Source organism: Grampus griseus (assembly GCF_964374135.1).
Source record: "Grampus griseus genome assembly, chromosome: 12".
In the NCBI taxonomy this organism is placed as follows: domain Eukaryota; kingdom Metazoa; phylum Chordata; class Mammalia; order Artiodactyla; family Delphinidae; genus Grampus; species Grampus griseus.
Genome location: NC_139006.1, coordinates 65,068,108 through 65,081,825, shown reverse-complemented (window position 1 = coordinate 65,081,825; position 13,718 = coordinate 65,068,108). Strand labels below are relative to the sequence as shown.

At 50.3% G+C, this 13,718-nt stretch overlaps 1 protein-coding gene across 1 annotated transcript; it reads left to right on the top strand.

Annotated features, from left to right (window-relative positions):
* Positions 1-245: 245 nt before the first annotated feature.
* LOC309830531 (cytochrome c oxidase assembly factor 8-like) lies at positions 246-13,555 on the top strand (the record flags this gene model as incomplete). Its single annotated transcript, XM_082667128.1, has 3 exons — positions 246-314; positions 12,885-13,240; positions 13,450-13,555. 3 exons carry the CDS (start codon positions 246-248, stop codon positions 13,553-13,555), a joined length of 531 nt encoding a protein of 176 aa, XP_082523254.1.
* Between the last annotated feature and the right edge of the window lie 163 nt (positions 13,556-13,718).

Genomic DNA, 13,718 nt, shown 5'->3' with positions numbered 1-13,718 from the left:
CACCAGCGTGCAGGGCACTAGTGGCTGCTGGGAGCAGATGTCTGCCCTCTTTGATCTAACTGGGAGGCTAGAATGTGCCCACACGAAGCTTTGTTTCCGTTAATGCACACAGTATGTAAGGGCTAAGAATGGCCGGGTGCAGAAAGCACCCAGTCTAGGCTGTCCTAATCAGAGAGCATGTGAAGGAGGCAGAAAATAGGGCTGTTGAATGGAGGCAGCGGGGAGACTGGGTGTCCAAGGGAGGCATGAAAGACTGCCCCTACTCCCTCTTCCCCAGCCAGACTCCACCTGTCCATGTCTGCTCCCCCACCCAGGTAAGAAAGAACCAAAGATGGTGCGAGGACAAGGGACAAGATTGGGGGTGGGGTGGTGGATGGACAGTTAACTCAGGGGGTTCATCTGAGAGGAAACACCTTGGGAATGCAAGGCAGCTCTCACACATGCACTATCCATCCGAAGGGGAGGCATAGGGGAGGCATAGAGGAGGCTCAAAAAGCCAGGAGGGGCTTCCCTGGTGGCGCAGTGGTTGAGAGTCCGCCTGCCAGTGCAGGGGACAAGGGTTTGTGCCCCGGTCCGGGAGGATCCCACATGCCGCGGGGCGGCTGGGCCTGTGAGCCATGGCCGCTGAGCCTGCGCGTCCGGACCCTGTGCTCCACAATGGGAGAGGCCGCAACAGTGAGAGGCCCGCGTACTGCAAAACAAAACAAAACAAAAAAAGCCAGGCGAAGACCAGACAGGCAAGAAAGAAGATCTAGAAAGACAGGTGAAGTGTGAGCTGCCACATCTTTGTACACAGAGGGCCCAAGGGTTGGGGTAGGGGGTCGTTGATGAGCTCTGTCCATGGGGCTTCCACCTATTGTCTCAGAAGTAAGTCAGGAGCCGGGGGCCAAGCACGGAGCAGCCTATGTGTGGCCCCTGGGTGCCATTGCGCTCCTGCGTCCTTCGCTGTGGTTAGGGCAGAGAGACCCTCTGACAGAAAGACATAGGGTGCTTGTCTTCTGGGCAGAGGAGAGGCTCAGAGACAAGAACATGAGTGAAGGGGAGGTGGCAGCATCCGACCTACAGGCAAGCGGACCGAGTGTGGTGGGGTGAGACTGGGTGTCGAGGAGTCATTCTGGGGCTCCCCAAGGAGCAGAAATGCCCACATGAGGTTTCCTAGCAGTGCCCTCCCCCAGGCCCTTCCCCTCTGGCCTCGGGCCTCTTGCCCACCAGTGCATGCAGTCCCATCACCGATGATAGTGAGCAGAGTTTGCCAATTCCATTCCTTTTATTACTCATGCCTTTCCCAGGGAAAGGAACAGACTCGAAGGAGAAGGCAGTTGCCATGGACTGGAACTTGCTGACGCACCTCTCAGCTAACTCGACCCCTTTCTTTCAAGAGGAATTTTACACAGCCCATTTTATGGGTACCTACTGACATCAAAACTGTTAAGTCAGAGGGCAGGCATCGAGGTCAGAGAACGCCCCACCCCTGGGGCGTATTTCCTCCTTCTGCTCCACTATGTCCCCCAGGATCATGGGAGGACGGGCAGGCAATAAAGAAGATTTCATACGCCCAGGTGTGTGTGCAGGGGAACTTTCTCTCCCACTCTAGCCAGAGACATAGAATTTAATAAATCCTCAGAACTGGGGAGGCAGGGGTGTGCGAGGATGTCTTTCATTGCGGGGAGGGTGGGTCAAACACCTAGAGCGTCTGCTAACCGCATGCTCTTGAGAGCACGCCCACACACATGGTGTACCAGAAACAGAGGGAAGAGAAAGGGGGCCAATCTGGAAGCCAGGGCTCCATCCCCAGTCACTCCACGGTTAGGACTGTGGTTCCCATACCTGGATGGATGGCAGAATCACCTGGCCAGCTCAGCGAACGTGCAGATTCTTGGGGTCCCACTGCAGTCCCACCAAGTCAGAGCCACGTGGGGTGGGGAAATTGGGGTATGCGTGTGTTCAACAAGCTCCCCTGGGATTCTCATGCCACATTCCCTTTCCTGAGTTTAGAGTTGCCGGATCCACGTGGGGTTCCTTGAAAATTGATGCTACTCTTGTTCAAGGCCACAGGCAGACCTCCAAAGACAGCCCCGGAGCCAGCACATGGAATGGGAGAGCCAGATCTACTCCCAGAGAAGCACCCTGCAGCCTGAGTATCCTCACGGCACACTCCGCCACTGCAGGTGATCACCTGGGATGCATTGATTTCCGTTATCCCATAGGACCTCTTTTGTAGCACTTTGTTGTTTGTTTTCACAAAATCAACTATTACAGATATTTGATGATGGACTTGAATGCTATTCTTCTCCCTGTTTAACATGTTTGCCAACCAACCTTACCTGCCAAAGGTAATGTGGAAACCCATCACCCACTGGCTTGTTCAAGATGAGCCCAGGGTCACTAAACCATTATCCTATTTTCTTTGGAGCTTCTGTTTCCCTGAACAACAGGCTGCAAAGTGATTTGGAAAATCAAGGTTACACCCATACCCTGGGCAAAATGCCTGAGAAGAAAAGACAGTTTCTTATCTTTTTTTTTTCTACTTTTTTTTCCAACCTAAGGTATATATAAGGTCACAGAAAAAAGAGTGTTGATTCCACGTGGCTGGGGCTGAACCCTTGCAATTTACCAATGACGTCTCACTCACTCATGAGTTTTCCTGGGTCTGAGTCACACACAGGAAGGCTTTTAAGCAGAGAAAAGAAAATTCCTGAAATGAATGAGTTACATTCTGGCCCGGGAGGCAATACCACAGAAGCACTCGCTCTCACCCACACAATCAGGCCTGAGAGCTGATGGAAATTTGTGGGAAAGGTTGTGAAATTGGGGATTACAGAAACAAAGTCTAAGGCAGTGGAAGGAATTCTACTGGCAGACTGCCTTTGAACTTGAACTCTTCCTTGGGTTGCCAGCCTGCTGGCCTGCCCTGCAGATTTTGGACTCCCCCGTCTCTGCGATCACACGAGCCAACTCCTTAAAATAAATCCCTCTTTATATGCGCACATCCTATTGACAAATGCACAGTCCAAGAGACAAAAACACCCACACACGCCCACAACCAGCCCAGCAGGGAGATCGTTAGTCCCTAGGATGGGCCAGACTGTTACAATAACAAAATCAACACTGACCTAGACTGCAGTTTCTACGTGGCTTCTGTCAGGAACACAAAGGTGTATATGGAACAGAGTCCCTGTCCTCCAGTGACTTTCCAACTCGTCACCAAGTTAAAGAACCTCAACACTGAAAGGGACCCCAGTGAACCTCACCTAGTCCAACCCCTCGGTTTTACGGACGGGGAAACTGAGGTTCTGAGAGGGGACAGGACCTGGTCCAGGCAGCACAGCCTGATGGTGGAAAATTCGGGACGAGATCCCAAGGAAAACATTCCAGACAAGAAGAGCATGAGTATGAGTGATTGTGTGTGTGTGTGACACACACACTGAGGCAGGTGGGAAGGTGAGCAGCTGGAGCAGGGTAATTATGGGCTGCAGACAAGGTGGAAATGGGGGAAGGTGACCGTGGAGAGTGTCAGACACCTGAGTGTGAAGTTTAGAATGGGTCCACCAGATTGGAGAAGCTTCCAAACACTTTGGGTGTGGGGAGCGACACGATGAAAGAGTTCTTACAAGAGTGCTGCTGTTACAGGAATATTGTAAAAGAGAAAAATGTTGAAGAAAACCTTCTTCTTTTTTTTTTTTTTTTTTTTTTTTTGCCGCACCACACGTCTTGTGGGATCTTAGTTCTCTGACCAGGAATCGAACCTGTGTCCCCCGCAGTGGAAGCACAGAGTCCTAACAACTGGACCGCCAGGGAATTCCCAAAGAAAACCTCCTTAAAGCCAAACCTTATGACAGATATCTGTCTCTTGAGAGATTAGGAGGCCCGATACAGATTAGAACTGGAGTAAAAGAATTACCCAGTTAGAAGAATGTCAAGGGAAAAGCAGAATGAGACAGAATGAACCAGAAGGGACTTCCCTGGTGACACAGTGGTTAAGAATCCGCCTGCTAATGCAGGGGACACAGGTTTGAGCCCTGGTCCGGGAAGATCCCACATGCTGTGGAGTAGCTAAGCCCGTGCGCCACAACTACTGAGCCTGCGCTCTAGAGCCCATGAGCCACAACTACTGAGCCCACGCGCCACAACTACTGAAGCCCGCGTGCCTAGAGCCCGTGCTCTGCAACAAGAGAAGCCATCACAATGAGAAAGTCCCACACCACAACGAAGAGTAGCCCCCGCTCGCCGCAACTAGAGAAAGCCTGCGCACAGCAATGAAGACCCAACACAGCCAAAAATAAATAAAAATTAAAAAAAAAAAAAAAAGAATGAACCAGAAGAGTAGAGATCATGAGCCAGTCTTCCAAGGAGCTATCCAGGCTGTTCAAAACCAAGAACAGCAAGGAGATGCCGGGCTTTTTGCTCAGAGCCTGTGAGGAGGTACGAGAACCTCTCCACCAAAAGCTGGATGGTGGAGCCCCACTGAAGGCTCAGGCCTCTGGTCTCCCCACTGGAGGTGAAGAGGGCTGGCTCGTATCATCTTCGGAGTCTCCCTGCGGCCTCTTCCTCCCATAATGGGCCCCCCACCCTCCCAGGCCTCCAGGGTCTGTTTGCCTGAAGCTGAGTCCCTGGGAGATGGTGGGTGTCCCTTCTTCCCTCCAGTGATGCCAGGCTCCTTCAGCAGCGCTCAGCAGCCCCTCCCTGGTTGTAATGTCGGACGGTGGCACCGTCTGCACGGCCAGCCTTTCCTCCCTCCCCGCGCCTACCCCCACCCCCACCCCCGGCCCTCTCCTAGTCACTGCTTCTTGTCTGGGGACTTCAGCTTTTGGATCAATGCTCTGCTGAGGTGCCTGACCCAGACCTAAGCTCAAGAAAAGATCAGGACTCTTTTCTTGTTTGGGTTCATCCTCAAGGGCATTCTCTGAAGTGTCCTCTGATGAGGAATCTGCCAGAATCCTGCATTGACAACTTTTCACCATTAACGTGCTATAAACATGGATAAAACATGTCACAGATGCTCAGCCTTAGAAAAGAGATCATACGCTATCTCATGCCTCTATCTCTCTCTCTCTCTGTCTCCTTCTTCCTCTCCTTCCCCACCTTCTCTCTCTCCTTCCAGAACCTACTTTCCTGGGGTGGTGGGAGAAACTGTGGGCTCAAGGGAAATGTTCATGTACTCACCATTCACCCCACACCTTACTCACAAAGCCAGGTTTCTGACTGAATAACAGAGTTACTAACCATGTTGCTCACTGGAGCACAGCACAGGGAGGGAGCCGGCTCACGTACTCACTGTGGGTGTCCAGAGACATCAAAACAGAGCTCAGGAAATCTGCCTAGGCCGGAATCTGAGACAGGTGGTGGATTTTGCCTTGTATAACTGGATGAAATAGGTGAGGGTGAGTGTAAAAAGAGAGAAAGAGAAGAGAGCTCAGGACACAAAACAGAAACTGGTGAGAGGAGACAGAGCAGGAGAAACTGGAGACCCAGGAAAAGCAGGAAAGTGTGTGGTGTCAGGGGATTTAAGGAAAGAGTGGGGGGTTTTCTCTTGTTAGGAAAAAAGAGGTCAAAAGAATCAAATCTGCTGAGAAAAGGCACACTGGCTCTACAGACGGGCCTTTGATACCACACTGAGAGCAGTCTTGGGCCAGTGGTAGATGGACAAGCCAGAGAGCAGTGAGTTCAGGCGTGAACACGAGGGGGGAAAGTGGTGGAGAGGGCAAGTATAGAAAACACCTTCCAGACGGTGTGAGAAACAGAGTGGCAGGGCATGTGAAGACAGGAGGGAGGCTTTTATTTTTTTGAATGAATGAGACTTGATTGTGTTAAATGCAGGTGGAAGGCAGACTAGCCCAGGGAGAAGGGATAAAGACCTGGGAGAGAGGAGACATTTAACGAGATCAGTACATTGTGAAATTGGGGGTGCTGGTGTAGGAGGTGGACAAGAGGAGATCACAGACACAACTTCCACTGTGACCCAGAGAAGGATCAAAGGGTACAAACAAATAAAGGAAAGTTTGGTGACCAGGAAGGGGAAGAGGCTGCTTCTGATGGTTTCTATTTTTCTTTTCTTTTTCTAAATAGGAGGGCCCTCATCTTTGGGACACAGGCTAGTTCAAGTCAGAGGAGGCATCATAGGGTGACAGGCTTAGAGTCCCTGGGCAACTGTCTTCCAGGGCAGGTAGTCATCCCTGGGCACGCATCTGATATGGCCTATGAAATAGCTACTTGTTTGCCTCAGAAGAGACTGGCTTCAAACCCAGACTGATGAAATGATGCTCTCAGGCTACCAGCTCATGGTGGCCAAAATGTGAGGCTCTGTGGAGACACATGGCCGTGGGTGTGGTTGTGCAGCTACCCACCAACCATCAGACTCCTGGGACTCTCCTGACAATACCTGTCTTAGTCCATCTGGACTGCTATAATGCAGTGTCAGAGACTGGATAGCTTATAAATGACAGACATTTATTTCTCAAGGTTCTGAAGGCTGGACGTCCAAATCAGGGTGCCAGCATGGTCGGATGAGGGCCCTTTTCTGGTTTTCTCATTGTATCCTCGCATAGTAGAAGGGGCTGGGGAGCTCTCTGAGATCTCTTTTATAAGGGCACTAATCTCGTTCATGAGGGCTCCACCCTCATGACATTAGGGGCCACTTCCCAAAGACCCCATCTACTAATACCATCACATTGAGGATTAGGCTTCAACATAGGAATTTTGGGGGACACACATTAAGACTATAGCAAAACTCTAAATCCCCCTTCACACAGCGTTGGTACCTCCCTAGTAGTGGTCACCACAGTCCCCCCGGGTCATAACCATATGTGGCTATATTCAATATCCTTTCCTGTAGTTTCCTGAAGAGTTGGAATCCTAAGTTATTGATCCTTGCTTCCCTATTCAAAGTTGCTCTCTGCATGACATTGATCTGTTCCTGGCTAAATTCCACAGTCCTGATGCCGACATTTTGGCTCAGCCACCACTCAGAGATGGTCCCCAGAAAGCCCCTCTTCTGGCACTGGCCTGCTTCACATAAGAGAGTTTTAACAAGATGATGCCCAGAGACTTACAAGCCCCCTGCCCCACTCCCAGCAGCCAGATCAGAAAGAATTCCAGATCTTCGACCCTTCCTAGCACAGCTGCCTCCCGACCAAAAGAGAATTGCTGGGAGTTTGTAAAGTCCCAGGCTCACAGCTTTCATTGTCCAGCACATGATTCCTTCTCCTTCCCCCTTATTAATCTGACACCGGCAAGTACTACAAAGACATGGGCTGAATTCCAGCCATGTCATCACTGGGGAAACAATAAAATGCCTGACTGACTATAAAGGGTCTAACTGTCACAGAGATAAAGACCAGTCTCCGATCTTCTCTAGCAAGGCGGGGCTCGAAGTACGGCCTGGGAAAGCTTGGTTTTCTCGTGGCAGAAACTGTGAAAACATTTCCTGCTTTGAAGCCCTCACTGGCTCTTCTGTAGGACAAAATGAGCAAGAGACACAAGGCAGCAGACTGTGCTGCCAGCTGGAGGACCCCAAACTGGGCTGAAAGAGCCCCACACCCACATATACCCGTGTGGACCACACCCTGTGGGCCCATGTGTTCTGATTTAGCGAATATCTGGAGGAGGGAAAGTCCAGCTGATTTGTAATCAAAAGTACCATCCCTTACCGCAAGGGCTCTTTCACATTTTTAGCTCACTTGATCCTCAAGACTAGCCCGTGAGGGCCTAAGACAGGTACTCTTATTCCCATTTTAGAGACGCGAAAACTGACACCCAGGTTGTGAAGGGTTCTTGGCTCTTAAGTGGCAGAATCACTCAGGCTTTCTGACTCCTAGTTCCGTTCTTTTCCTGTGAAAGCGCACTACCTCCCCTTTTTGGAGAGTGGTTATTGCATTGAAAGTTACAAACAGACTCTGAAGATCCTGTAATTTCTTCATCCTCTCAAGCCCAATGGGCAACAAAGCATCAGGGATGGTCTCCTCAATTTGAGATGTGATAACCACTCCTTACAGTGAGCTCTGACCGAGTCACAGCATACGCTCTCGCCACCTGATCAGAACCAGAGGGTGAAGAAAGCTCTCGCAGAATCTCTGCTCTATCCACCAACTGAGACTCCAAACCAGGCCTTTGTGGGGTAGCGTCTTCATGGCATCAAGGGCAGACAGAGGTTCCTTCAGTGCTTTCTCTGTAGAACAGCGAGATTGCCTTTCCTCCTGATGGGCTGGGTCTGATCTGGCCCTGGATTACCTTGAGAGGTTGGTTACAGCACAGGACAGAATTAGAGGCTGTCCAGGCCAGAGCAGATCCAGTGAGCAGATCCCAGAGAGAACGGTCCCAGGAGTTCTGAGACCACCTCATGGGCCTTTGGGTTACTTTCAGGGCAGGTCTGAACAGATCTGGTCCAAATTTCCACTTCCCATTGGAGCCCGTGTATATGACTTCACATGAACTTGGATCACCAAGAACGTGCTTTGATTGTTAGGCTATCTCACGGCTGTGGTCATCCTGACTCCTCAATTGTGTGGGAAGTGACGTGAGGGTAGGGAAGTGGGCAAGTGTTTCCCAGAGCCGTAACCTCCCATTTCTCAGTCCCTCACCCTCCACAGAAGCCCTTCTTCCCTCTCAGGTACATAACATCCTTCCAGGCTCTTCCTATCAAAACCTAATCTCAAGAAAAGATCTAAAAATTAAGCAGAATCCAAGCCGACTGGAGCTGGAATGACGCCTTGACTTTCCAGATGAGGAGAGTGAGGTTACGGCAGGTACAACTTACCTGCCGTACAGGTAAGGTACAACTCACACCCTCAGAGATCAAGAGAATTCCAGGATCAGTGAGGAGGGAACATCATCTGTGAGTGGTCAGAGCCTTTCACTTACAGCCCCTGTTTACAAAATCATCACTGATGACTCCTCTTCCTTTGAAGACTGTGTGACCTAGTAGGGATAAGACTTAGCACACCCTTGGCACCCACAGACAACAGTTCCAGGAACACAGGTGAGCCACTCTGGGTCCACATACCTCATATGGACATGCTTGAACTTGCACTTAGACATTTATTCCCAAGGCATTGGCTCCGGGTTGACAAGCAGGGAAACCTCAAAGCCCTCAGCTCTTCACCATTTTTCTTGATCACACGAGAGTCACCAGATGCTCTGTGGCTCCAACACCAGGACAATCACAGTTCACTCCACTTGGGTCTCCCCAGGTAGGCAGTGGTTGGAAGCAGGAGCCCTCATCTACCATCTCATTCACACAAGCTGGTTCAAGGCACATTTTTTGAGCATCTACATTGTGCCAGGCACTGGGATAGGTTCTGGGAACCCCTAGCTACATGGGCTCAGTTCTTGTGCTCCTCACAGTCAAGAGGAGGACACGGGGCTTCCCTGGTGGAACAGTGGTTGAGAATCCGCCTGCCAATGCAGGGAACACGGGTTCCAGCCCTGGTCCAGGAAGATCCCACACGCTATGGAGCAACTAAGCCCATGAGCCACAACTACTGCGCCTGTGCTCTAGAGCCTGCGGGCCACAACTACTGAGCCTGTATGCCACAACTGCTGAAGCCCGCATGCCTAGAGCCTGTGCTCCGCAACAGAAGCCACTGCAGTGAGAAGCCTGCGCACCGCAACAAAGAGTAGCCCCCGCTCGCTGCAACTAGAGAAAGGCCGCACGCAGCAACAAAGACCCAACGCAGCCAAAAATAAATAAAATAAATTTATTAAAAAAGAAAAAAAAGAGGAAGACACGTAAGAAACTGACAACCCAGTTCACCACCTGTGTGCTTTGCCAGAGCTCTTCACAGGGCTGGGGCTCTGAGAGAGGAGCAGTCCCTAACCCAGACTGGGATGTGTGGGATGCTGGGGTGGTCAGAGAGGCAGGCATGCACCCGTACAGAAAATTTCAGTGGAACTGGGAAAGTGAAACGATAGAGATACATACAAAATCTGTCTTAAAAAGAAGTCTTCCCTACCCCTGCTCCCCTTTCGCTTCATTTTATCATCTCCCACCCTTCAAAGCAAAGCTTTTTGAAAGTATCTTCCACTTATTCCCCGCTCCACTGAAACTGCTCTTAAATCACCAGTAACCTCATGATTGATAATCCAACACGCCCATCTTCATCTCATAAACCCCTGTGGTACCTGGTCTCTTGGCCCCTGCCTCCTCCTTTCTCAGTCTCCCTGATCCCACCCTCCTAATGCCTCCCTAGTCTCCCCTTCCAGGTCATCCCCCACAGTCTGCCCTCCGCACTGTGGCCCTCTCTTTCTAAAACTCTGACCACACTACCCCCTTATTCAAATCCTTCACTTGTTGCACAGTGCCCTCAAGTCAACCTCCAAACTCTTTGGCTTGGAAGGTAAAACCTTCTAGGACCCAGCCACCTGCCTCTCCGGTTCGCCTCTGCCGCCTGTGACCCCAGAAATGCCCGAAACTCTGTCCCACCAGGTGACTTTGTACAAGCTTTTTCCTCTGTCTGTAACCCCCATGTGGTAAACCCTACTCATCCTTAATCTTGTTCAAATGTCACCTCTTCCAGGAAGCCCTCCATTGCTCCTCCTTTCACTCCTTCCCAGGCACATTTCTGTAACCCCCTTCAATCTTCCCAGAGCATCCTCTATTCACCACTGGCATGTAACTGATCACTTGGCTATGTACCCCTGCCCCCCTAACTAAGTTGTACAGGCCTCGTTGCAGATGGTGCCTTACTGATCTTTGCACGGTGCTTGGCAAAAAAGCTTTCTTTAACAAACATTGATTGATTGTTTGGTTGATTCATTAATTAAGTATAAAACAAGGTCCCCTGTGAAGAAACCACAGTCCAGATGGGAAGGAAAGCCAATCATGGGTGAGCTGATGGAATATACTCATGCCAAGAGTAAGCATATTTTCCTGACCACAGAGGACTGGGGAAACCTGGAGGAGGAAGATACTGAGAGAGCTTGAAGGACTGGAGCAGCAGGTTTCCTGGTTGGGAAGCAGGTTAATCAATGCACGAGCCCGGGCTGTGGTTTCACCTACACCTGGTTCATTTCCAGCAGCAGCAACATTGCGGCGAGGATTTGGTGCCAACGGGCACCCAGGGTCCCTTCCACGTAATTAACATGTCTCTGGGGGAGGCCTGAATCCCACAGTCTGGAATGTAGACAAAGAGGATCTGTTCCAGTTATGCTAATTGCTGCCTCTCTCCCACAGAGGATAGGGCGGTGAGAGACTCCAGGAGGCAGCTGAGCAGAGCGGGAATTCCTCAGCTCCTGCAGCCTGGCCCGAACCCAGGGAGGGGCCCCGCCAGCCCTCACCGGGGAAAGCTGGAGGCAGAGCCGCATTCATCTGTCCCATAGGCTGTCTCTGAGAGGTGTGATTTGAAGACCAGGCAGCTTCCTAGCCAGGCACCCTAAACCTTAAAACTGCACTTTAGAAACATTGTTTTCCCCTGAAAGCACTTTTTAATGCAAACGACCCAGGAAGAAGTAGCACATTAAGTTCCTAACACCTTCCGTATAAGTGGGTGGCTGTGCAGCTTTCCCAAGGGGTCTGGGGACCTGGGAAGGCAGGTGCCTGAGCTGTAGAAGGGACACAGTGAAGACAGGAGGCCCTGGGTCACAGATTCACTTCTGCCACAAATGTACCCCCCCACCCCTGACCGTTGTTGCCCCATGGCCCGGTTCTGTGCTGGCCTTTCCTTCTGCCACCATCCTGGGCTGAAGACCTCGTTAGTCCTCAGGGGTGCCCACCACCCCACTCTAACACCTCCTTCTCTACGGCTTCCTTTGCTCAGAATCAGTGGCCCCCTGAGGCCACTGACATCTCTGAGTTTACAGCCCTCAGCTCCCTTATCGGGATGCTGGTCCAGGCTTTTGTGCGAGGCATTTCTGGGGGGTAAGAGCACTTGCTGCGCATCTGCAGTGGTCCTCTGACCCCAGCCTGCAGCAGAATTACTGTGAGGGCTTGTTGAAACAGATCAGCTACAGAGCTTCTGTACGTCTCAAGTAGAGCCTGAGAATCTGCATCTCTAATGAGTTCCCAGCTGATGCTAATGCCGGCCCAGAGAACCCACTCCGAGAACCACAGCTTTATAACCTTGCGACTCAAACTGTGGTCTGCAGACCAGTATCCCTGGCATCATCTGAGAGCTGGTTAGAAATGCTGAACCAGAAGCTGCATTTTAACAAGGTCCTGAGTGACTTGTATGCACATTAAATTTTGAGATCCCTTCCCCAAAGCAGTGCTCTCAACGTGTGGTGCAGACCACCTGCATCAGCATCACCGGGGAGCTTGTTAATCAAAGGCTTGCCTACGTTCATAGCAGCGCTATTTACAATAGCCAAGACATGGATACAACCTAAATGTCCATTGACAGACGAATGGATAAAGAAGATGGAATACTACTCAGCCATAAAAAAGAATGAAATAATGCCATTTGCAGCAACATGGATGGACCTGGAGATGATCATACTAAGTGAAGTCAGAAGAGAAAGACAAATACCATATGATATCATTTATATGTGGAATCTAAAATATGACACAAATGAACTTTTCTATGAAACAGAAACAGACTCACAGACGTAGAGAACAGACTTGCAGTTACCAAGGGGAAGAAGAGGTGGAGGACGGATGGATGGGGAGTTTGGGATTAGCAGATGCAAACTATTATATGGAGAATGGATAAACAAGGTCCTACTGTATAGCACAGGGAACTCTATTCAATATCCTGTGATAAACCATAGTGGAAAAGAATATAAAAAAGAATGTAGAGCACTGGAGCCTACCTGGGCTCTTTGGTGGGGCTAATGGCGGACTCTGGGAGGGCTCACGCCAAGGAGTGCTTCCCAGAACTGCTGCTGCCAGTGTCCTTGTCCCCACGGTGAGCCACAGCCACCCCCCGACTCCGCAGGAGACCCTCCAATACTAGGAGGTCTCAAGATTCTGCCCTCCAGGAAAATCTTGCCATGATTGGATAGGACCCCCAGATAAATATTCAAATCTTCGACCTGTTCACTTCTACATCCCTGAAAATGAATCACCATTGGAACAAAAGTTAAGAGAATTAAGACAAGAAACACAAGAATGGAACCAACAGTTCTGGGAGAACCAGAATTTGACTTTTCTTAAGGAAAAAGAAAAATTTATTGACTCAAGACTGAAAGCCAAAGGCCTGGAACTGAGAGCTGAGTCAGGTCAAAAAGCAATATTGAATGCAGAAGAAATGGCTGACTTTTACAAGGAATTTTTAAGTAAAAATTTTCAGAAGCACATGTATTACAACAGGTAGAAGTCGCTATCAACTTAGTTTTTGCACTTTTAAATAAAATGGACAGATTAAAGTTACTTGCATGGCAGCCCTAAAGCAGCTTGCACCCCTAGTGCGTAGACAGTGGGTTCTACACAGAGGAAACTAATATTATAGAATAAAAGAGACTTCATGCCGTGTGTAGACATTGCTTGGATCCTAATACGGACAGACCGCCTATAGAAAGGGACTGGCACAAGTGTAATTTTGCCATCCCCTTCTTCATGGGAAAAGTGGCCCTGGAGAGGATTTGGAACGAGCTTAGACTGAAACGAAAGAAGACCAGCAATTAGGAGCCCACCCTGACCCACCCGCCAGCGTCTAAGTTTCCACGAGAAGCAGCTGCTTACAGGAGCTCGTTTTACGAGGGCTCTAAGAGCTGTGTGTGCAGGGCAGGCTGGGAGGACGCGGGTCCTGGTGCGCTGTGGCCCACGTGGCTCCATCCTGACTGTGGAT